The sequence below is a fragment of the Erithacus rubecula genome (genome assembly GCF_903797595.1).
Source record: "Erithacus rubecula genome assembly, chromosome: 12".
Taxonomy (NCBI): domain Eukaryota; kingdom Metazoa; phylum Chordata; class Aves; order Passeriformes; family Muscicapidae; genus Erithacus; species Erithacus rubecula.
The window spans coordinates 6,092,544-6,115,428 of NC_136664.1; the positions used below are offsets into that span (position 1 = coordinate 6,092,544).

At 56.8% G+C, this 22,885-nt stretch overlaps 2 protein-coding genes across 2 annotated transcripts; one reads left to right on the forward strand and one right to left on the reverse strand.

The window, feature by feature from the left end:
- Positions 1-3,851: 3,851 nt before the first annotated feature.
- On the forward strand, positions 3,852-10,266 carry CFAP20 (cilia and flagella associated protein 20). The gene is made up of 6 exons (XM_079315883.1): positions 3,852-4,060; positions 6,092-6,171; positions 7,230-7,341; positions 7,679-7,867; positions 8,977-9,087; positions 9,967-10,266. The coding sequence occupies exons 1-6, from the start codon at positions 3,977-3,979 to the stop codon at positions 9,970-9,972; spliced, it is 582 nt and encodes a 193-aa protein (XP_079172009.1). The 5' UTR covers positions 3,852-3,976; the 3' UTR covers positions 9,973-10,266.
- Positions 10,267-16,506: 6,240 nt separating this feature from the next.
- Positions 16,507-21,671, reverse strand: MMP15 (matrix metallopeptidase 15). The gene is made up of 10 exons (XM_079316058.1): positions 21,425-21,671; positions 20,241-20,389; positions 19,883-20,005; positions 19,470-19,777; positions 19,069-19,230; positions 18,724-18,947; positions 18,456-18,594; positions 18,065-18,215; positions 17,838-17,953; positions 16,507-17,590 (listed from the first exon to the last, which is right to left on the reverse strand). Exons 1-10 carry the CDS (start codon positions 21,530-21,532, stop codon positions 17,154-17,156), a joined length of 1,917 nt encoding a protein of 638 aa, XP_079172184.1. The 5' UTR covers positions 21,533-21,671; the 3' UTR covers positions 16,507-17,153.
- Between the last annotated feature and the right edge of the window lie 1,214 nt (positions 21,672-22,885).

The window sequence follows — 22,885 nt, forward strand, 5'->3', positions numbered from 1 at the left end:
AGACTCTGGCTGCAATAATGGTGGCCAAGCTGGGCTCTGGACTTAGGTATTAATGAAACACTTGAAATTCTGTCTAAAAGCTCCCAGCTGGACTCTGTATGACTGTAAATGGTAATTTCTCTTGTGTTGTCCCATTCCTTCATTGCCCATATATTTTCCCTATACAGTTTTCCCCTATAAGCTGCCCAGGGGAAAGGGTACCTCTGAGACAAGGCTCTTGCTGGGAAAGAGAGACCTGTTGCTGGTTCCCAGGGAGGGGAGCTCAGCCGTGAGCTCCTGCCAGCACAGAGCCACTCAGCACTGCTCTCACCCAGCTCTGGACACTGGCCAAAGTGGAATTGCAGGAGCAAGTCCTTGCACGAGGCCTGTAATGGGTACAGGTGTGGGAACACACTGTCCTGGTGTGTCACACATGGAGATTTGCTGTGGGCCCAGATGTGGACATGGGCATCAGGTAAGTTTAACCTACTGGTTCTGTAAGGCAAGGCATGGACCATTGACAAGGAACAGTTTAATGGCAGCTCTGCTGTATCCAGGGCTGTGCTGATCTCTGGCATCTACGTTCATCAAGACCATTTTTGGTGGGTGTAGCTCTGGCCAGCAGTGAGAGCAGTGAAGAGCCCAGGGCAGAGCCCACCCCGGGCAACACTGTGAGCATATGCTGAGCTGAGGTCCCTGCAGCACAGTGGCACATCCAAGCACTGTTGCTGCTCAGATCTGTCCATCTCCTGATGCTGTTAGATCATGTTCCCCATTGCCACCTGCTGCCTCTTGCAGCCCATATCCTCGCCAAGTCAACAGCTTGGCTCCAGAGAATGCTCTCTGTGACACTTTTAATTGCTGTTTGTCAGAAATAAACTCTTCTTTGCCTATCCTTCTTTGTCTCCAGTTCATCTGGAGTAAAAAAGGTTTCGCTCATTCTGACTCCTTGCTCCATCCATTCCTCAAGTGTCTCTTCAAGGCAGTGTGTCCTCCTTCCTTGATTTTCTCTGCCAACTTGCTCTAGTACATGCTGGCACTGCCTCCTGCACTCACTGGTGTTTACACCCTTATTCTCATCTGATCCCTTGCTCAGCTTCATTCTCTTCCTCCTTCTGCACTCTCAGAGTTCAGCCAGTCTGAGGTCCAAAGCCTCCGGGTTGTTCAGCACCCAAAGCCACTTTTGGGCCTTGCCTCCCCTTGCATGTGGTGGTTATGGATCTCCTGCCCAATTGTCTTTATGGTTTTCCCATTACAGCTGCCCTTTATCCAGTGCTGCTCCTGGAGGAAAATCCAGGCTGGAAGAGTGGGCTGGAGTCATGTGGACAAATCCCAGGACCTCACACTCCTTGCTGGAGTCATTACTCTATTCTTGGTTTTGCCATATAGTGAAGGCTTTTGGCTCACAAAGGAACTGGTTTTTTTATTTTTACTGGTCCAAGTGCTGGTTTTACTGGTCCGAGTGCTGTCCTTGGAGCTGGCCCAGCCCAGCTCTCCAGCATCAGTCACGGGCAATGGCCTAGGTTAGGATTTCCTAGGCCATGAACCTGGACCATGTGCTCCAAGGCAAGCACAGACTTGGTGATACTGGAGAGACCTGCTACATTTTGGTCTCCTAATTGCACCCAGCAATGTGACACTTCGGAGGAGCAACATTTCAGAAGCTTCCTGAAAATCTCATTCCTCTGAAGGCATCGGATTGCTGAGAATTCTGAAGGGAAGGAAATGCTTTAGTGGGCAGTTATTTCTGGAGCAGGCACACTGCTCACTTCTTGGACCAGATTATTTTCTTAGGATGGGCTTTCCTCCATCTGCTCCCCCAAATTTAATCCCTGTATATCCTGGGAACTGGAAGCAGAGCTGAGGTAACATGCCAACATCTTTCTACTGATCTTCCAGGTGGAGAACATCAGGGTGTGAGTCTCTGAAATGCATCTCTCAGAGACCTCTTCCCAAATGCCAGCCTCAACCATTAGTATGGGTTAATGATTTACAGGGCTCCCTGCCCTCTGCTCCTCTTCCTTCCCTGGGCATGTGTGGGCTAGAGGAATGAGTACCACATTTTGTTAAAATTAATTGAGAAATAGGGACAATTTGAAACCACAACCTATTTCTGGGTGCAGCAAAACATGACATTGAAGTGGTAAGTGGAGAGCATGTGAATGAGCCGGCTGTTCAGGAATGGCAGCTGGATATTTGTCCCAGTTGTCTCCTACCATCTGATTAAGGGAACAAGTTATTTCATCGTGCCATATAAAGTGTACTCTAACCCACTGACTAAATATAACTAATCATTTCTAACTAATGCCTTGCTTTTTGTGTGCTCCACTTGTTTGTGCAAGGAATTGTGGAGGAAAGTGCTGCTAACCCAGGTGCTGTGAGGGAGCATTTGTAGCCCATAGGAGAGACAAGCACACCCAGCAGGTGTTAGGATTTGGATGGGGCATTAGTTAGCAGCAGAACTGGAGAACCATAAAGCTGGTGCAGAATGGTAACTTTTATGCTGTTTAGTGTCTGTACATTGAAAATAGATGATGTAAACAGGTGTTATTACAGCTGAAAGTGTAATGTCAGTTTAGAAATGTCATTTCTAGCCCAAGCTGTTCCTGTTAAGCCTCTTCGGCTGCCAAGGCCTTGTCTCCACTCAAAGACATTCTCACGCCAGTAAAGCCATACTCAAACCACCAGTATTGTCAGGTTCTGTATGCTATCCCTGCCTGGGGTCTAGGGGCACCCAGGAATGACTGCAGCTAAAGGAAGCAACGAAGCAGAGCAAACACCATCCAAATGCTCCAGTGTTGTAAAACCAGCCCAGGGAACGAAGCTGAAAAACACGGCACGGGCAAAAAGCATCCTTGGGAAAAGCAAACCACGGCGTCCGCTTTGGGCTGAGGATCGTGGATCACAGGGAGATGTTCTAGAGGTGTCCCTGCCTACAGCGTTCAAGGAAGGTGATACCGACCGCAGAGCCCAGAGCGGGCAGGGCTCCAGCAGCTGGGCCGGGGCAGGGGCAGGGCCGGGGCAGGGGCAGGGGCAGGGCCGGGGCCGGGGCAGGGGCAGGGGCCGGGGCAGGGGCAGGGGCAGGGGCAGGGCCGGGGCAGGGCCGGGGCAGGGGCAGGGGCAGGGGCAGGGGCAGGGGCAGGGGCAGGGGCAGGGCTCCAGCAGCTGGGCCGGGGCAGGGGCAGGGGCAGGGCCGGGGCAGGGGCAGGGGCAGGGGCAGGGGCAGGGCCGGGGCTGGGGCAGGGGCAGGGCCGGGGCAGGGGCAGGGGCAGGGGCAGGGGCAGGGGCAGGGGCAGGGGCAGGGGCCGGGGCAGGGGCAGGGGCAGAGGCAGGGGCAGGGCCGGGGCTGGGGCAGGGGCAGGGGCCGGGGCAGGGGCAGGGGCAGAGGCAGGGGCAGGGCCGGGGCTGGGGCAGGGGCAGGGCCGGGGCAGGGGCAGGGGCAGGGCCGGGGCCGGGGCCGGGGCAGGGGCAGGGGCAGGGGCAGGGGCAGGGCCGGGGCCGGGGCTGGGGCAGGGGCAGGGGCAGGGGCAGGGCCGGGGCCGGGGCTGGGGCAGGGGCAGGGGCAGGGGCAGGGCCGGGGCCGGGGCCGGGGCTGGGGCAGGGGCAGGGGCAGGGCCGGGGCTGGGGCCGGGGCAGGGGCAGGGGCAGGGGCAGGGGCAGGGGGCAGGGGCAGGGGCAGGGGCCGGGGCAGGGGCAGGGGCAGAGGCAGGGGCAGGGCTGGGGCAGGGGCAGGGGCAGGGGCAGGGGCAGGGGCAGGGGCAGGGGCAGGGGCAGGGCCGGGGCCGGGGCAGGGGCAGGGGCAGGGGCAGGGGCAGGGGCAGGGGCAGGGCCGGGGCGGCGGCGCGGTTGCCGTGGCAGCGCTCCCACACAATCAGGGAAGTGCATCCGGGGCCACCCAAAGTAGTTCCTCGGTGACGGCGGCGGCGCGGCGCGGAGGGATCCGCCGTGTCCTGGCAGAGCGGCGGCCGCGGCCCGGCGCGGCCCGCCCGGCCCCGGCATGTTCAAGAACACCTTCCAGAGCGGCTTCCTCTCCGTGCTCTACAGCATCGGCAGCAAACCGCTCCAGATCTGGGACAAGAAGGTGAGGCGCCGGCTCGGGAAGCGGCGGGCTCGGGAAGCGGCGCGGCCCGGGCAGCGGCTCGACCGCTCGGCTCAGGATCCCGGGGCAGGCCCGGAGCGCTCCGGACACCTGTGGGGCCGCTCTGGGCCCCGCTGCAGCGGCCGGGTACCGGGACCCCGGGAACGGGACACCGCCATCCCTGGGCTACCGGGACCCCGGGAACGGGATACCGCCATCCCTGTGGTACCGGGACCCCGGAGACGGGATACCGCCATCTCTCGGGTACTGGGTGTCCCGGGGTCGATGTACTGGGCCCCTGGGGGTGTTTCTGAGGGGAATGTGTTATTATGAGGATATTCAGCAGGAGCTGCAGCGCTGTGGGAAAGCTGCAGAGGTGTCCAGCAGTGGCCATGGGCAGCGGGATGCCCAAGGCCCCGTGGCACTGCGGGGCTGAGGTGGGGATCTGCTCTGGTGCACGACCCACCTTTCAAACAGGCTTGCCAAAGGCGTGCAACAGTCGGCTGTGTGACAGCTTGTAGTGTGTAGGAGAAGTTGTGAATGTCGCATCACTTTGTTTCTTCTTCATGTCAGTTTTGAGAGTGGTTCCTCTCGGGGCTCTGTGCCTTCTCCAGGCTGTCGTGCATCAAGGAGCCCTCCTCAGGATGTTTAGAGCTGTGCTGCTTCCCCCATCACAAACCATCCATGGTTTAGTGATTCTGCAAAACACTTGTTAGAACCTCTGAGACCAAGGCTACAACCTGTCTTTGGTTGCTTGTGCTTGAGCCTTAGCTGAATTTTTTTGTGGTTTCAGAAGGCCTTCAAGGCAGTTCAGACAGCTGTGTTGTTTGACCTGAGTGGGCTTGTGTGAGCATTTACAAGTTGTGAGATGGGGGACAGGAAGCACAGACCCATCCTATTTTCCATCAGTGGGGTACACATGTAGCTCTGTGAAGAACTGGGATACCTCATACTGCTCATGTGTGTGTCTCTGTTTTGTACAAATATTCGTGACTTTAGAAGAGGATCAACAGCTTATTTGGATGGTGCAAGGACGGGGCACATTAAAGACTCTTAGACAAAGGGATGTAGTGTGCTGCCAGACTGGATAAGCCATAAGCAGGCTGGGCTGACCCTGCTTGGAGGTGGAGGTTGGATTGGAGACCTCTGGAGGCACCTTTCCGTGTGAATTGTCCTGTGCAGGGTGACAACGTTAGGATTGTGTGGCCCGTGAGTGGTCAGCAGGAGCTCTGCTTGCAGGGTGGATGTCAGCAGTGGTCCTTTCAGCTGCAATAGACTCTCTTGCATGAAGCATGGCCAGCCTGGGTGTGCTTGTGGGGATTGCCCTGCTGTCTTCAGCAGTGCATGAAATGCCCCTATCATTTTGGTGAGAATTGGAAACAGTATTTTCACATTCTCCCATGTCCTAGGTGGATGCCCAAGATTACTGGATTCATAGCTGTCCTAATGTAGACTTATCTTTGCAAAAAGAACCAACAGGCTGTCTTGTTTTAGATCTTAGGGAATATCTCAAGCTTTGTGGTGTGGGGAAAACCTATTAATTTTTTGGCCTCAATAGAATATGCATTGCTGGTGCTGGTGGAGAGAGTGTGTGCCTGAGTGTGTGAGTGTCCAGCCCTTCCCCAGAGGCAGTCAGCCATGCCCAGCAGAACAGACCAAGTCTCCTTAGTGACCAGTGCCTGGCTGGTGTTGCTTGTCCTTGTCTTTACCCCTTATTGCACTCAAGCTTGACTCTTTTATGTTTGTTTATTTGGGCTTTTGACGTGAGGCTTGAGTCGCTTGTGTTCACTGCAGTGTATTTTGATAGATGGAAATCTTGCACTTGGTGGACATGCAGCATGCTGGGCCATAAACTCTTGCTGGCACTCTGGGCCAGTGATCAAAGCCTTGGAAACAGCAAGGTCCAGGAGAGGAGGAGCCAAGTGAATGTAGAGGGGTCCTCCTGGGGTCTTATTCCTCCTTTTATAGGAGCTGCACGTGCCTCTTTTTTCCCTCTGGAGTAACGTCAGTGCTGCCTCCCCACTTTTGTTCCAGGTGCGCAATGGCCACATCAAGCGAATCACGGACAATGACATTCAGTCACTGGTGCTGGAGATTGAAGGAACAAATGTCAGGTAGGAGAAGCCTCTTCTGCTGTTCTGGGGGAACAGCACTCTGCCGTGAAGCTGAGTGAAAGATGTCAGTGCCCAGCAGACATTATCTTCAAACTATATCAATGTGATGGCGATGTCTTTGTCAATAAATTGAAGAATCTGGATCATATCACTGATATTCCTCTGTGGCAGAATGCTGTGCCTTTCCCTGGGTGTGCTTGTAGAGCTCTCATGCTCATCCTCAGTGGGCCTAAGGGATAAAAAATAACATCCCATTATTTTTCCATCACTTGAAGGAAAAAAAGTGGTATTTAATACCCAGCCTCAGTCAGAACCACCAGTTACTGGAAAAGCAGCACTGTCTGCTGTCTCTTCTATTGTCTTGGGCCTGTTCTCCTCACGTGATGGCTGCTCTCCCTACACAAGGAAGATCAAAGGGAGATTTATGAGAGGATTTGCTTATGGAGCTTCTCTTAGCAACCTCGTCTCCATCTCCCCGGGAGACAGACGCCAGCTCCATGAGCAGGCTCAGAATCTCCAAGGCTTCTCCAGGGGTGATTCAGAGCAGGGCGCTCCTTATAAGGGCAATGGAGACTCCTCTCCTGCAGACAGACTGAGCCAATGCTTCTCTTCCTCCAAGAAGTGTTGATACAGAACTTGCCAGGCGTGACGTGTACTTCTCGGGCTCATGACCTCTGTTTTCCCAGCTGTATAGAGCACACAGGGCCTCTGCCATGATCTGACCTGGGTAGGAGGAGGTTGTGTTAAGAAACAGCACTGACATGGCCTTGAAATTGGGGAGGTGAAGCTGTCCAGGAAGGTGTTTCATGCCCTGGGTGAGAAAAGTGTAATTTGAGATGCATTCTTTGTGTCTTTTATCTTTTTCTGCCTGCAGCTACTTCTGAAACTCCTCCTCCTTTTACAGGAAGCCCTGGTTGTTGCTGAGATCTTATGATCACAGTTATCCATTTCTGCTTGTCCTCCAAGGCTGCATTGGGCCAAGGGAGAGACTTGGGTTCCCTTGGGTTGTGCACTTTGTGCTGTGTGAGATCCTAAAGTGTTTTTCTCTCACCTCTCAGTACCACGTACATCACGTGCCCTGCTGACCCAAAGAAGACCCTGGGCATCAAACTACCTTTCCTAGTGATGATCATCAAGAACCTGAAAAAATACTTCACTTTTGAAGTGCAGGTGAGGAGTGTGCAGTGGGGAGGCCCCTCCAGGGACCACTGAGGAAGGCGCCAGAGAGCCTGCAGTCTTGTGTTGGAACTTGTCCCAGGCAGTGAGTGATCCCAAAACAGTTTTGCTTTCTTGGCCATGTGGTGTGTCAGGTTTTCTGGTATGGGGGCATCAGTCAGCTCACAAACACATTGTTGCTATTCCTGAAAATGGGTCTGTTTCCTGTGTTACAATGACTTCTGCTGTGGAATGGAGGGGTGGGAGTAGAGAGCCCTCTTGGAGACGGGTAGTGCTGTCCTGGGGAGCCGGGGCCTGGCGCCTGGGTGAGCCCCCTGCCTTCCCTGGCCAGGTGCTGGATGACAAGAACGTCCGTCGGCGTTTCCGGGCGAGCAACTACCAGAGCACGACGCGGGTGAAGCCCTTCATCTGCACCATGCCCATGCGGCTGGACGACGGCTGGAACCAGATCCAGTTCAACCTGTCCGACTTCACGCGCCGCGCCTACGGCACCAACTACATCGAGACCCTGAGAGTGCAGGTGAGACCAGCCCGGGAAACCAGCGCCTGCTGAGGTTCCTGCTGCCTGGCACAGCAGCATGGGAATCTGGCTTCAGCCCTGCGTGGTTCCTTTGCCAGCCCTGCTCTTGGCAGAGCACTGTGGAAGGGGAGCAAAGGCCTGACTGAGGCCTCACTTTACTTGACTATACTGGGATGAAGGAGGCCCATTTCCCTCTTGTTTCTCTGGCTGGCTGTTGGTTAGGGTGACAGTTGCAGTTCCCTGTGGCAAGCCATGAAGGTGGAGCTTTGCTGGGAATTAGCTGTGTGTTGCCTTACTGTCTGGATAGACTGGACTGATTGGCTGAATGGGAGCCTGGATGGGAAAGACACACAGTGCACAGACCATTCATATCACTGGTCAAGCTTGTTTCCTAGTGGTAGTGGAGTGACCCTGCTTTCACCGAGTCCCTTGTAACAGAGCTGATGCAGTGTTTGTTCCTGCTGAGGACATGGAACTTGTTCCATGTGCTAGGGAGTCATGTTCATAGTGTCCAGTGGTGTGGGTTATTTTGAGGAATGTCTGTGTGTAGAGCATGCCTGTTGCTTATTATGAGGGGAGTGCTGAAGTTCCTTGCAGGACTGCCCTGAGGTGCAGGCAGTCAGCTGAGAGTTTTCTACCTTCTCACATACTCAGGAGGGGGACCAGAGCAGCTCCTTAGCTGCCAGCTGATAGTGGAGGCAGCACAGGCTGGACAGGCTCATTCCTGACCTCGGGGAAGCCCTGAAGTGGGTGTGTTAAAAATGCAGCAGGCTGAGATTGTGGGTGTTCTGGCAAACACTGATACCAGCAAAGCAGAGCTCAGCTCACAGCAGAAAATCCCTGTAGCAACTAAGACAAATCTTACTTGGCAGACATGCCAGGGCTTGGCCAAATCTTTTGAACAAGTCTTCATCCTTGGAGAGGGCATCTAATGCAAAGCAGAGGGCACAGACCAGCATTTCTCTGATGCCCTGTAAGATTCAAAAAAGCAAGACAGTGAGGTACATTTCCAGCTCCTGAGCCAAAGAATCCATGTTGCAGGATGACATCAAAGCTGGATGTGGAAGGAGAATGTGGAAAGTGGACTGACTCTTTGTTTTGACTCTCAGATCCACGCCAACTGTCGCATCCGCCGGGTGTATTTCTCTGACCGGCTGTACTCAGAGGATGAGCTCCCAGCCGAGTTCAAGCTGTACCTGCCTGTCCAGAACAAGGCCAAGGTGAGCTGTATGTGGGAAGGAGGTGGGAGAACAATGAGCCAGGCTAGCATTCCTCTGCGTCCTGCTGCCTTCGCAACCCGGAGTTTCTTCTGGCAGCAGAGCTCCTGCCAGCTTTGGCCACCAGCCAGGGAGCACCCTCTGTTGCCAGGGTGAGCAGTCTGTCTGGGGTGCCTTGCTGCATAGCTTTCCTGCCAAAACATGGAAATTGTCATTCCCATCTAGGAGCAGGGTGAGCTGTTTAGCCGCTCCCCATGTCCTCCCTGGTTGTGTTGGAGGACTCTGGGCAGTTGCAGCCTCCCGGCATCTCTCCAGAGCTTTCAGCCATGACTCAGCTCAGCAATTTTGCTCTTCAGAGCAGCTGCAGCTCCACATTTGTCTTCCAGGAGAGATGCTGTTTGTGTCCCTCTAGCCCAAAATGAGTTCCCTCTGATCTTTTCCCTGGCTAGTGCAGACAGTGGTGCCATGAGGGGGGAAGGAGATGCCATGCCCCTCAGGAGGAGATGCCAAGCTCTGAAGTGATGGGAGAGGAGTGAATATGCTGGCATATTGAGAGATCTTGAGCAACATGCAGCAATTTTGAGGCTTGTGAGGAAGCACCTTCTTTGCCAGGGCCAGCATGTCCCAGTGCAGACACTTCTTTTAGCAAAGAAGATTCCTGGGCGAAGGTTCAAGCTTTTGAAGGAGGATGTTGAGGGCTGATCATAGTGGGAGGTAGAAGGCAGTGTTAACTGTAGATAACACCTCTGGGGAACCTGTCACTGCCCTTTGGGCTGGAGCAGCCTCAGAGGTGTCTGGGGAGTGCTTGGAGCCCTCCCAGTACTGTTGTCCTGTGCTGCCAGCTCTTGTAAGTGTCTCCTTTCTTCTCTCTGCTCTGTCCAGCAATAACACCACATTGGGAAGAGATGTTGGCGTGCAGATTGTACAGAGTCAGAGTTTTCCTGGCTGTTCCTGAAGTGCTGAGCCTAAACTCTGCAAGTGGCCTGGTACCCAGTCTTGTCTTGCTCAAAGTGGCCACTGTGCCTCCAAAGAAGGGATTCAGCAGGAATTGTGGAGTTAAGTGTATCCTCTTGAAATTAGCAATTTTATTTTTTATTTCATTGTTTTCCATCTCTTATATATGCTCTAAATATGGATGTAATACTTGTTCTTGAAAAGTTATTAAACATTTGGCTCTGTAAATCTGCTTCTGTCTTCTTCCTTCTTTGATGAATCTTTAACTTGCACGTTTTAGTGCTTCAGAAAGTGCCAGGGAATTTATTTGAGAACCCAGATGTTAGAATTTTCCTCTGAACTTGACTTTGATCAGCACACTCACTGTTTAAGGGATAGCACAGATGTTAACAGCAGCAGTCTGATTAGTGGAAAATAAGTGAGGTTTCCATAGAGAAGACAGAAACTGTCTCTAATCCATAAAGTTTGTGGTACTATGACAAAAACTCATGCTGTTAATGAAAATGGGTTTTTCATTCCCTTTTTCCTTGAAGCCATTTTCCCCAGCGGTGACGGATTAGACGTACCTGCCTGTTAGGGACAGTTTTGTTGGCTGTGTAGTTAGTTACCAACTCACTCCAGCTCTCAGCCAAGCCTTTAGCAGCATGAAGCACACAATAGCCTTCCAGCTGCCAAATTGTCCCTTTCCCCAGGGATCAAAGGGGAGGTTTAGCAAAGCAGCATAACAGGAGCGGAAGTCTTTTCCTGTGCTGGAGCTGCCCTTCCCTGCCTCAAACCAATCTGCCTTTGTTGTAGAAAGACTTACAAAGGGAAGAGCAGAGACTCCATCAGTAATAGGGTAAGTCTAGGTGTAGATGATGCCTTTCCTGCCCAGGGCCAAGCCCCCTGTCAGTACTCTGGAGGGCAGGTACCAAAGGCTGGGGCTGATCCTTCCCTGGGCTGTGCAATGAAAGGGGAAGGTTTCACTTCTCTTACTGCTCTGTAGAATGAAGCTGCTCTCTCCCAGGAGGAGGAGAGCCTGCTAGGGGACATCTGCCATAGATTTTGGGTTTAATCCTGACCACTGAGACCCCACCTGGTTTAAAGGTTTGGCATGTCTGTACATCCTCTCTCTGCACCTCTGTGGCAAAGCTCACTGGACACCTGTAACAGAGCTGCCTCACCTGCACCTTTAGAGCTGCTGGGCTTTGAACTGAAGGTGCTGCCACATGGAACTGGATTGTACCTACAGAAAGCTTTCTGGAGAAGACTTTTGCAATTCTTCTAGCAGCTGAACTGCTTGGTTAGCTCTAAGGAGCCCAGCCAAGAAAGCCCACATGAGAAAGCACCATCCATCTTGCATTGACATATGTCAAGGCTTGGCTGGACTCAGTCTGTTAAGTGGAATCACACTGGATTGTGTGCCAAGGGTTGGCCCTAATGAAGTCCATGGTGAGGCTTTCTCCATGTTGGCAAAGCTTGCCAGAGCTGGGGGAGCTGCTGAGTGGATCCATCAGACCCCAGCAGGGTAAAATGTGCATCCTTTCCTGCAAGCCCTTGCTCAACACCATGTGTTTTTGGCAGTCTGGCAGCTGAACACTCAGCAGGAGTTGCTGCTGCCTTTCCCTGCCCTGCTGGGGCCTGTGCTGGAGTTGCCCCTTGTCCTTGAGGAGCTGAGCTCACCCTTAGTGACCAGCCCTTTTGCATTAAGAGGGGCAGGGCTCCCCTGGGCCCCGAGCTGGCTGCCTCTGCAGAGTTCAGATGGGCCCTGCTGCCAGTTCCTGCCGGACCTCTAGGAGCTGTGCCAGCGGATTTGCTGGAATAAACTCCCAGCCACAAACCCTTACATCCATATGGACCTTCTGTGTATTTTTAAATACAAAACAAAATACTGAATCTTCCTGTTTACTTGCTGCACAAAGTGGAGCATCATCGGATACTGGCTCTTTCCTTTATGGCCAGATGCGTGGTGATTTACACAGTGTTCTTCCAAAATCTTTTGCTTCTAATCCCTCTCTCCCATCAAAACTTTAACCATCTCGCTGAAGGTGGGTGAAGCTGGATGCCCTTCTTGTGGGAGAAGAGGATGCTGCTGGTAGATGGATCAGAATGTCAGAGGCATCCTGTCAGCAACAAAACTCCTGTGGTGTGGTGGAGCATTCAGCTTCTTATTCCTTCATTTATGGCTTTTGACATGGGTGGGATACCACATCCTCTTACACAGAGAGTGGAAGAATGCAGGAAAGAGGTGGAGGCAGAGATGGGAGTCATGTATGGCTACTGTCTGCCTGCTCCCAGGGCAGCCTCAGCTGGGAATGAGGGGTAGGCAGAATGGAGTCCCAGTTCAGTGCAGGCAGCTGTGAAGAAAAGATCGCCTTTCTGTGGGTGGCCTGATCTTTCCTTCCTCCCTAAGTCCTTGCTGCAGTTCATGTCTAGTGGGAGAGAAAAGAATCTTTGTGGGGAGCCCTGGTTTCAACCCAGGGCAGAGCAGGGAAGATCCAAAGATCAGTTTCCTTCTCTGCACCAGCTTTGCACCTTTGTCTTCCATTGGCTGGGGCAAGGTTCTTCACTTGGACACTGTTTAGGACCTCAGTGCTGGGAGCTGCTTTCTGCATGAAAGGCAAAGCTTCCCTTTGAAAGCTTGAGTGCTGAAGTACGGTGAATGCACAGGCTGCAGCTCCTCGGAGCAAGGGACCCACCCTGGGCTGGGCCAGCAGCAGCAGGCTTGGGCTGGAGCAGCTGGCAGTCACTGTGGTGCAAGCCAAGGCTGGGACATCCCAGGGCTCCAGTGGCTCTGCCTGGGCAAGCAGGCAACAGGATGTTCCTGGAAAGCTTTCTCCATTTGGTCTGCTGCTGGGGCAGATGTGAGGGTCCAGCCCAGCAGAGTGGCAGGACACTGGTACAAGTTTCTGTCCCTGCCTGTGTTTGTCCCCTTGCACTTTGTCACCTTCCTATCAGGTGGGTCCTGACAAAGAAGCACAGAGCTGTGATCACAGGGGGAAAAGCAGGAATCAAAAAAAAATCTGGGGCAAACTGCTTCTTGTCCATTTTGCATCTCCCTGGATGTCTTGGGCCAAATGTTGTCATCTTTATAGAGGGATTACACCTCCAGGGCGACGTTAATCCTTTGCAGCTGTTGTCTAATGTGGGGCAGGCAGTACTGGAGGCAAGGGAAATATTTATTTTGAGTTTTACCACTGGCCACCGCCCAGGAAAACCAAGTGACGGTACTGGGGACTTTGGCCACTTTGCATGCAGAGAGAACTGATATTCCAGCTCTGCTGGTGCCTGAAGGAGAGCAGTGAAGGCTTCCCCTGGCAGGCTGCAAAATGGGACTACCCAAACACGATCATTTGAATAAAGGAGTAGTTGTGCACCCTGAGAGCTAATCTGGGATGCAGTGGGGAAAGCCTCAGCCCCTAGAGGTGAGATGATGGATGCTGAGCTGTGCTGTAGCAGACTTGCAGCCCATCTGCTTCACCATCACTTTAAATGTTGCCTCTACAGCCCCAGAAATGACTTTGTGTGAGATGAGGAGTCTCAGCATGTCCGGGAGCAGGCTGGGGGCTGCCAGGTGGGGGAGAGGAGAGGGAGAGGGGCAGGAGCCACACGCACACGTGCCGAGCTCACTGTGGTTGGTGGGTGCATCCCACCCTCAGTGGGGCTGTGCTGGCACCTCTGCTCTGCCTGCAGCAAGCACAGGCAGCAGGTTCCACCCCTCCCAGGGCCCCACAGCCCTTCCCTCCATCCCCAGCATTGTTTCCTCCGACCTTGAGCTGGCCAGTCGCTGCTTGCTGTATCCCAGCCCCAGTTCTTCCTCTGCACTGAGCCCAGCTTCCTCTGTGTTTTCCGGGTTCTTTCCTCAGCACTGAACAGGGGATCGTGCCCTGGCTTGCAGAGGAAGAGGAGGGTTCTCCTGAGATGGTGTCATTCAGGTAGAGCCCCTACCACCCTCTCACTCACACCCCAGCACAGCAGGGCCTGGAGGACGCTCAGCTCCCAGGTCTTTTCCAGGTCCAACCTATTTTTGGGAAGCAGGGAGCTGCCTGCTGGGGCAGTCCAGTGCCTGCCAGGGCCAGGCTCAGCTGGACTCACACTCCCCATGCTCCCAACCTGCTGCCCCTTACAGCAGGTGCCTGCTGCTCGTCCTGGGGTCTCACACCCACGGGTGGCCAGAGGTGAGCTGACCCCACTGTGGGCGTGCAGGGCAGTGCAGGAGCCTCCTCATGGAGCACCACTGAAATGCTGGGCTTTGTCTCCAGCGGGTCCCTTGCTGCTGTCCATGAGTGTTTCCAGATGGCCCTGGGCTCCTGGCACCAGCTCTGCTGCAGCATCCGGGGAAAAGCAGGAGGGGGTGGGAGTGGTGTCCCAGCTCACCAAGTGTGGCAGCCCGGGCCTCTGGTCCCAGCCTCCCTAATTCCCAATGGGGAATTGTTCTCAGCTCCTGTCCCACCCTGAATCAGCAAGGAGGCCCCTCCCCTGCCATGGAAGGGATACCATGAGCAGCTGGTCTTGGGCATCCTTGTCCAGTTCTGGCTTTCCCTGCGAGCCATGCATCTTTCCAGGGTCTTTGGGGCCCTGCACCCCATCGAGCCCTCTGTACCCCCGGGAGAGAAGGGAAACTCTGCTGCCGTGGGAAATCCATCTGTTGTCGGAAATGCATCTGCCGCAGGAAGTGCATCCAGTGTGGGAAATGCATCTGCCGTGGGAAATGCATCTGTGCTGGCCTCTGGAGCAGTCTCTGGGGGGGTGGGGAGAGACAATCCCAGCCTCCTGCCTCGCCTTTTGGACAGGTTCATGGCTTTTGGCAGCTCCTGGTGCCTATCTGGTCTGGTTCAGCACAGGCTGGAGTACTGGGCTGCCCCATGGCAGGGCTCCCATCTCAGCAGACCTGTGGGTCCTCCCTCAGCTCTGGGGAAGACCCACACAAGCACAAACCTGGGCAAAATGGTCAAAACCGAACTGAAAGAAGTTAAAACCCAGGGAATGTGATCCAGCAAGGCCTGGCTGATGGAGTACAACAGCCCTGAGCCACTCTGAGACCTTTTTCCACCCACTCACCCCAATTCCTCAGAGGTTTTCTGTTCCCGATTTTGACTTCTCGCTTGGCTGCAGTGATGTGCTGAGTCTGAGCCAAACGTGTTTTCCAGGGAATCGGCTCATGGCTGGAAATCGCCGCTCAGTGTGGGCAGGGATGGAGGCTGGGGCAGGGGGTGGGTGACTCAGGCCACAGGGTTCCCCCCCAGCACCAGGAAAGTGGGGTGAGAGCCAGCATCAGTCGTTCCCTTTTACAGTAATTAGTGACTGACGAGTGGCTGGGCAGCTCAGGGTAATTCAGTGCTGGGAAGTGGTTGGAGCAGTCGGGAACTGAGCCAGCAGCTCTGGGCCCTGGGGAGGGGGAAGGATGGGGGAAGCACAAAGGCTTCATATCCTCATCCATGAAGTGGGGGAACCCTCCCACCCACCTGCCAGGGCTGGCAGAGGGGATGAGGGCAAAGGAGCAGCTGGAGCTGCTGGCAAGTGGAGCAGGGGTGCACAGAGACAGAGGTGTCCAGGGAAGAGGCAGGGCACAGGTGCTGGCACAGTGCTGGCACTGGCCCTGCTGCAGGGGAGGCTGGAAGAAGCAAGGATGCTGACTAGAGTCATTTCCCACATGGGGACACTCCCCAATTCCACAGGGTCATGCCCGCAGGGATGGGTCAGGTTCACACAAACCCCTTGTCCAGCACAGTCCAACCAGCCTTCCCACCAGTGCAGCGACTGTGCCAGGCCTCTGCTACCCACCCCAAGGCTGCACCTGCAGCAGAGCAAACCTGGCTCTGGCTGCCACCCCCATGATAATCACACCACCAGCAGAGGCGGGGACACCACTACCTCTGTGGTTTGCTTTGCAACATGAGCAACATTTTTCCCCAGATACAGCCAGTTTCCTACCCCTGAAGTCTAATCTTTCCCACTCCCGTGATAATTTCCCTGATCTCTGCAGCAGTCGTGATTCCTCTTGCCTTCCTCTGCTGAGACAGCAGTGGTGAGACAGGATATGGCCACCCCTTCCCCCCAGGAAACTGGACAGGGCTGCGTGGGGACAGGGAGCTGCAGCACCCTGTGAAGTGGCTCCAGGAGGGTCCCGCAGCTGCTGCCGGCCCCTGCACGGGGAAGGGAGGCGGCTGCCCGGGGCTGAAGAGCAGTGCTGGCTGGGGGAGAACAAGGCACCCTGTGTTCCCAGCGAGGCCCTTGTCACTGCCATGGAGCTGCTGAAAGGCTGCTCTGTCCCCTGGTGGGGGTGGGGGGGCTGCTTTAGCTGACCCCCCTAAAGTGGCAGCCCCAGGGCAGGCACTGCTGCAGGGACACCACTGGCCACGCTGCCCCCTTCCCTGCATCCCCTGGGGGTGCCATGCAGGGTGACCTCCAGACAAGGCCCATTACCACAGAATTTGTCCAATCCCCCCCAGGGCATCCGAGCAGCAGGAAGGACGATGGCACCACAGCTTTCCACACACCCGACCCGTTTAATGGACATACAAGGCGGCTGTGCCCACTGGGCCACGAGCCCCAGGGCTCTGTCCCACAGTGGCAGCAGTAGGGCCCGGACTGAGCTGAGCCCCAGCAGGGTGGCAGAGATGGCATCTCCCAACTCACACTGTCTTTAGGCACCGCATCCCTGTATCCCCATGGTTCAACAGGAAACACAGCCACGAGCTCAGCCCTCCCTTTCCCCACTGCTGCAGGTGCCCGTGGCTGAGACCTGCCAGCCCGCAGCACTCGTGAGCAGCTGCCAGCCCACTCACCACCCGAGCTGCAGTGGGCTCACACAGGAGGAAGGGACCCTGCAGGGACCCATGGCGGATGCAGGCACGTGATGGGTGGCAGCCTGAGGGTCACGGCTAGGGGGACGCACAGGCACTGGGGAGCAGGCAGGGCCTGGATGCCCTCCAGCCCCCCCATGACCATCCCCGGTCCCAGCCCGGCTGCTCTGGAGGGGCTGGGGGGGTTGGGCATCCCCCCTTTTCTGAGGCTGGAGCCATCAAGCAACAATGGGGTAGAGGGGCCGAGGCCGTGGTGAGGGTCAAGGGGAGGGGGTGTCAGGTCCATCTTAGCACCATGGTGGTGGGGGCGGTTGGGGGAGGGAGCCAGGGTCAGACCCACTCCTGCAAGGAGCGCTTGCAGTACAGGAGCATTCGGGGTGCGCCCTTCCTCTGCATCTGGACGATGACGTAGATGAGGCCCAGGATGCAGAGCAGCAGCACCAGCAGCACCAGCACCATGACCACGCTCATGGTGCGTGTGTACTCATCGATCTGCACCACCACGTCCACGTCCCTGCCTGGCTGGCCGTCTCCTTCGCTGTAATCCTCATCTTCCTCTTCCTCCTCCTCGCCTTCAGTCCCCCCATCCCCATCAGGGTTGAAGGGGGGTCGGTCCACATCGGGCCAGCGGGGATTGGGGTCAGGGACCAGCTCCGTGTGACAACCCATGAAGTCCCGTAGGATGGATTTGGGATAGCCTGGCTCTGTCTTGAGACGCTCATTGTCAAACTTCCAGTACTTTGTGCCTCTGTAGAAGTAGGTGGAGGCTAGAGGAGAGAAGATGGAGACAAGGGGTAAGTCAGTGGGCACAGGACACTCTAGAACCTAGGCACCCCTGCAGATGCCCAAGACAGCAGGTTTTGCTGCAGGACTGGTGAAACCCTTCAGAAAGGGATTCACTGCTGACTCCCAGACACTCTCCCCAAACCCATCCCATGTGGCCAGATTAACAGAGGGGTATCTCATCCCCAAGACCCCCACCACCACCACCCACCCCTCTTCTCCTCTACTTACAGGCATCTGGGCTGAGGAAGGCTCCCTTGGGCGAGGGAGGGATGCCCACCCAGACAGAGATGGGCTTTGGGTACCCAGGGTCCACCGAGCGTGTGTCCTCATTAAAGCGCCAGTATCTGGGGAGGAAGGTGAGGAGCAGGTGAGGAGCACAGGAGTCCCCACTGCCCAACATTTCCCCCGACAGGGCCAGGAGACAGCAGAGCAGGGAGAACCCCACAGACACTCACCTGTCCCCTTGGAAGAAGAAGGTGTGTCCCGTGGGTTCCCACCAGACGGCTGTGTCAATGCTATCATAGGGGATGCCCTGCCCATAGGTGACCAGGGGCTGTGGGTACCCAGGCTCCAGGTTGGCTTCTCGGAAGAGCCAGTACCGGTCACCTAGAGGGGAAAGAGTTGGAGAAAAGGGATGAGAAGGTCCTGCCCAGCTGCTGTGGCAGGTGCACAAATTGATAGGGATAGTGGTAGATGCCTGTGGCCACCCCAAACTCTTGGGATCACACAGCAGCTCTGGCTGGAGGTGGGTCAGGATGGGATGATGCCAACCAGCTCTCAGGAGCTCTGTGGGGGCACTGGGGTCTCACTTCCACCTCAGCCCTCCCATCCAGCTTCCCTGCTCACCTTTAAAGAAGACGAACCTCCCGTCATGCCTCTCGTAGGCAGCATCGATGTCCCCAGGCAGGCCCCGCCAGAAGTGTCCGATGGGCATGGGGTAATTGTCCAGCACCCGGTTGTGCCGCACCCTCCAGAACCACCGGCCCTGGAAAGAAACGGGGTGTTGGCAGAGGATGGGGAGGACACAGGGACACAGTCACCTTGCTAAGGGGTCCTCCCACCACAGACCCACTAGATCCCCAAGGAAGGGGCAGGAGTGGGTCCTGGCAGGTACCTTGAATACGAACATCTCCCCACGCAGCACCGCCACCGTGTCGAAGTCCCCATCGCAGATGTCAGGGCCATACTGGTCAGGTCGGTCTGGGCTGCCAGGTTTGGGTGGTCGCTCTGGTTTCCCCGGAGGGGGAGGTTTAGGGGGTCTCTGGTCTGGCCTGCCAGGTCTCCGGGGTGTCACGGTGGGCAAAGGCTTGGTGGGCTGAGGGTGCCCATCTGCGGTACCTGTGTCGGGCAGGTGAGAGAAGGAATGTGGTGATTCAGACCAGCAGCACCTGTACCTCAGTTTCCCCACACACATGCCCAGAATCCCAGCTCTGGGATGACCCCCCAACCAGCTCCTCACCGTAGAGCTGCTGGATGCCCTTGAGGTCATCCTCAGGCAGCTGGAAGTTCTCCGTGTCCATCCACTGGTAGAAGGGGGCCATGATAGCGCTGGGGTTGCTGGAGTGCTCCAAGCCCAGCGAGTGCCCCAGCTCATGCACAGCCACCAGGAAAAGGTTGTTCCCTGCATGGAGAAGCACCATCAGCAAGAGGGGGACATGACACATGAGGTAGACCCCTGGACCCAGCATCCTGCAATAGGGGTGCTCCAGTGGGATCAGTCTGCATCACCCATGGTGGACCTGCTCTCCCTGCCACTCCTGTCCACACCAGCACAGCCCCCTGCCCCCTTACCCCGCTCCAGCCCAGAAGGCCACCAGGCTCCTCTGGTCACCTTTACCATCTCCTTGGCCCTCAACTCACCAGACACATCTGCATTCTCCAGCGTCCAAGGCTCATCCAAGTCAAAATGCGTGTCCCCCCCCATGCCAGGACCAGGAAAATAGGCATGAGCCAAAAATCCCCCAAGGCCATCAAAGGGAGAGCTGTCTCCATGGAATCCAGAGGCAAAGAGCACCATGATGTCAGCCTCCTTCTTCCTCTTCTGCCGGATGTCCTCGTAGGCCACCTCCCGGAAAACCAGCGGCGTGGCTTGCTCCCACACCCGGAAAGCTCGTCGGACAGCCTCGTGGGAGTGGTACCGACCCAGCTTCTCCGTGTAGTTTTGGATGCTGGGGATACAGAATTCATTAGGGAATGAAGCAGCACTCGCTCCCTGAGGGGATCCGTGGCTCTCCCTGGGCAGGGGGGAGGGCATCCCTGGCAGTGTTGGGTACCTGAAGGTGAGGTGGCTCTGGCTCCAGCGCCGCCCTGTCAGCGCGTACCGCTTCCGACGCATGTTGGACTTCATCCGTGCTCCAAACTGATCCGGGACCCCACAGCGGGGACGTTTCATCCACCTATCAGGAGGACACCAGGCCAGGGCTCAGCCCACGTCCCTGAGGGGTTAGAGCAGCCACAGACAGCAGAGACAATATCCTGGCTGCAGAGGAGCAGCCCCCAAAAGGGCAGAAGCAGCTCCCAAGGGGGACAGCACCCAGGTGCCGGCAGAGCCCTGGGGCTGTCAGAGAAAACCACAGAGCCTGAGAGTGGAGCTGCCATCTGCTCGAGCAAGGGGACAAGGGAGAAACTCACGCCTTGGTCTCCTCGTCCAGGACGCCGGTGACGGTGATGCCGTAGAACTTCTGCATCTCAGCGAGCGCGGCGGAGAAGGTCTGAGCCGAGCGCATGGTGGACATGCGGCGGCTGGGCTGCGGCAGGTACCCGTAGAGCCGCAGCCATGCCTGCGCCGGGAGAGGCACGGAGCCATCAGGCACCGAGCAGCCCCACGGAGCTCCCCACCACCCAGCAGGGAAGGATCTGTCCCCTGCCTGACTGTCCCCCAGCCCTGTGTCCCTTCACTGCCAGCGGTGCCAGCAGGGCACAGGGTGCCTGCCCTGCCCCGAAAGGTGGGGGATCCGTGATCTCGGGGGGCTGCTGCCGGATGCCCTGACTCCAGGGACAAGGCAGCTGGCAGAGAGCCAGGCTGCCTGCAGGCTGCCTGTCCCCATCCTCCTCTGGAGGCGTCCTCTGGGAGCTGCTGAGGGATGTGAAGGCTGGGACCCCCACCCCGGCCAGCACCACAAAGGGGCTTCTGTCCTGCAGGGCTGCAGCCCCAGGGCGGGGGGCAGGAGGGTGCTGGGGCGCGCCAGGGCTCTTCCTTCCTGCCCCCGGCCTCCGCCTCCTCTTGTCTTCTTTAATTGCATTTTATTTTTATCTTTATTATTAGTCTTTTGTTACTTTTTTCTCCCTCTTATTCTTCATTTTTATTTTCCAAATTAGAGGGGTTTTCCTTTTAATCCTTAAAGCTTTTTTTTCTAAATTCCTTCCAATTCTTTTTCCAAGTCTTATGCCTCTTCCAAGTCCTTTTCTTTTTCCAAATCTCATTCCTCTTCCAAGTCTTTTTCCTTTCCCAAGTCGTCTTCTCCAGGTTCTTCAATCCTTTTCATACACCAATTCTTTTCCTATCACTTTCATCTTTCAAAAGCGGCTTAACATTTTAATTTCTAAAAAATTTAACCTATTAATTTCTTCTACCCCCACTCCCTTCCCCCGGCAGGGTGGTGGAGCAGAGCCTTTATCAAAAGCCCTTTCACCCCCTCCCGCCGGGCACAAAGCGCTCTCTCCCTACACTCCACACCCGCTGCACGCCACCCCCGGGGGCAACCCGGACCCCCCCGTTCCCCGCCCCGCCTGCACCTGCCCCGGCCGGCGTGCGGCGGGCCGGCAGGCGCGGTGCCCGAGCCCCGAGCCCCGAGCCCCGGCCGCCCGTGGCTCACCTCGGCGTTGATCTCCTCGCCCGCCGCCGCCGCCAGCAGCACCAGCAGCACCACGAGCGGCGGGAGGCGCCCGCCCGCCCGCCAGGGGGCGCCGCCCCCTGCTGCCATTCCGCGCCGCCGCCGGGTCGCGGCTGCCCCCGGCCGCGCCGGGCCGGGCCGGGCCGGGCCGAGCCGGAGCTACGCCGCCCTCATGGCCCGGCGCCGAGCGGCCGCGGGGGGCTGCGCACGGTGCATGGGCGGCGCTGCCAGGCGCGGCCCGTCTCTTCCCGGCCCGCCTTTTGTGCGCGAGGTCAGGACGGCGGCGCGCGGCACATGGGCGGCCGGCGCGGCGCGGCGGGGCCCGGCTCCGTTCGGCTGCCCTGCCGCGCTCTGCCCGCCGCCGGGAGCACCGGAGCGCTGGCGGAAGGCGGGCGCGGCGGCAGCGGCGGCAGCGGCGGCGGGGAGCAGTGGGAGCGGGCGGGGCGGGGCCGGGCTGAGGCGGGGCCGGGCTCAGGCGGTGGGAGCGGGCTCAGGCGGGGCCGGGCTCAGGCGGGGCCGGGCTCAGGCGGGGCCGGGCTCAGGCGGGGCCGGGCTCAGGCGGGGCCGGGCTCAGGCGGTGTGAGCGGGTTCGGGCGGGGCCAGGACGATCTCGGGCGGGGCCGGGCCCAGGCGGGCCCGGGCTTAGGCGGGGCCGGGGCCCCGCACGTGTGTGTGCGGTGCAGCCGCGGGCAGAAACCCCCCGGGCCGTCCCCGCCCCGCCGGGCCCTGCCGCCATCCCCGCCCTGCCCGGCCCCGACTTTGCCCCCACAGGCACCGTCCCCTGTCCCGGGGGTTTCTGACACCCAATGTTACACAACTGGGTGCTGTGCCAGGCCCGGCGGTTGAGCATTAACTCGGGAGAAACCGGTTTCACTGAAGTCCCCAGAGGCTAAATATATCTCTGCCTTTGTTTGTTTTTCTTTCCCCCAAAAGAAACTTATCTTGCCGATCCCCATCGCGGAAACTAACTGGCTAAAGATTTAATAGATTTTTTGTTAAGGACTTCAAAAGGCTGCTGGCAGCAGGAACCGGCTGTGATGCTCCCAGGGACACAAACCCTGATGGAGATGCTCCCACAGACACAGACAAAGCCACTCTATGTGCCAGGACAGGCAGCACGGAGCTCACAGGAGCACTTACAGATGTGGCCTCACGTGAAGCCTGCAGGAGTTGTGCGTGTCTAAAAGGAAACAGCTGAAATACACCATAGACACGGTTTTATGACATGAGGAGAGAGATTTTTACTGCTCAGAAGTCCTGGACAAACATGGAATAAAAGATTCAGGATATCGTATCAGCATCCTGTTCCAACTACCTGAGAGATTGTAGCTGCCCAATCCACAGTAACAAAAAGATTAAAAAGGAGTTCATCCCAAGGGACAATGTCCAGCCTGCGACCCCCTGGGTCATCATTGACCTGGGGTGTTGATCACACAGGGAAAA

Excerpts from the sequence above, each read along its gene's own strand:
- CFAP20 (XM_079315883.1), top strand. The coding sequence starts at position 3,977 with ATGTTCAAGAACACCTTCCAGAGCGGCTTCCTCTCCGTGCTCTACAGC. Across the intron at positions 4,061-6,091 it reads TCCAGATCTGGGACAAGAAG|GTGCGCAATGGCCACATCAA; the intron begins GTGAGGCGCCGG and ends CTTTTGTTCCAG. Across the intron at positions 7,868-8,976 it reads TCGAGACCCTGAGAGTGCAG|ATCCACGCCAACTGTCGCAT; the intron begins GTGAGACCAGCC and ends TTTGACTCTCAG.
- MMP15 (XM_079316058.1), bottom strand. The coding sequence starts at position 21,532 with ATGGCAGCAGGGGGCGGCGCCCCCTGGCGGGCGGGCGGGCGCCTCCCG. Across the intron at positions 18,948-19,068 it reads GGGCATCCAGCAGCTCTACG|GTACCGCAGATGGGCACCCT; the intron begins GTGAGGAGCTGG and ends TGCCCGACACAG. Across the intron at positions 18,595-18,723 it reads GGGAGATGTTCGTATTCAAG|GGCCGGTGGTTCTGGAGGGT; the intron begins GTACCTGCCAGG and ends GTTTCTTTCCAG.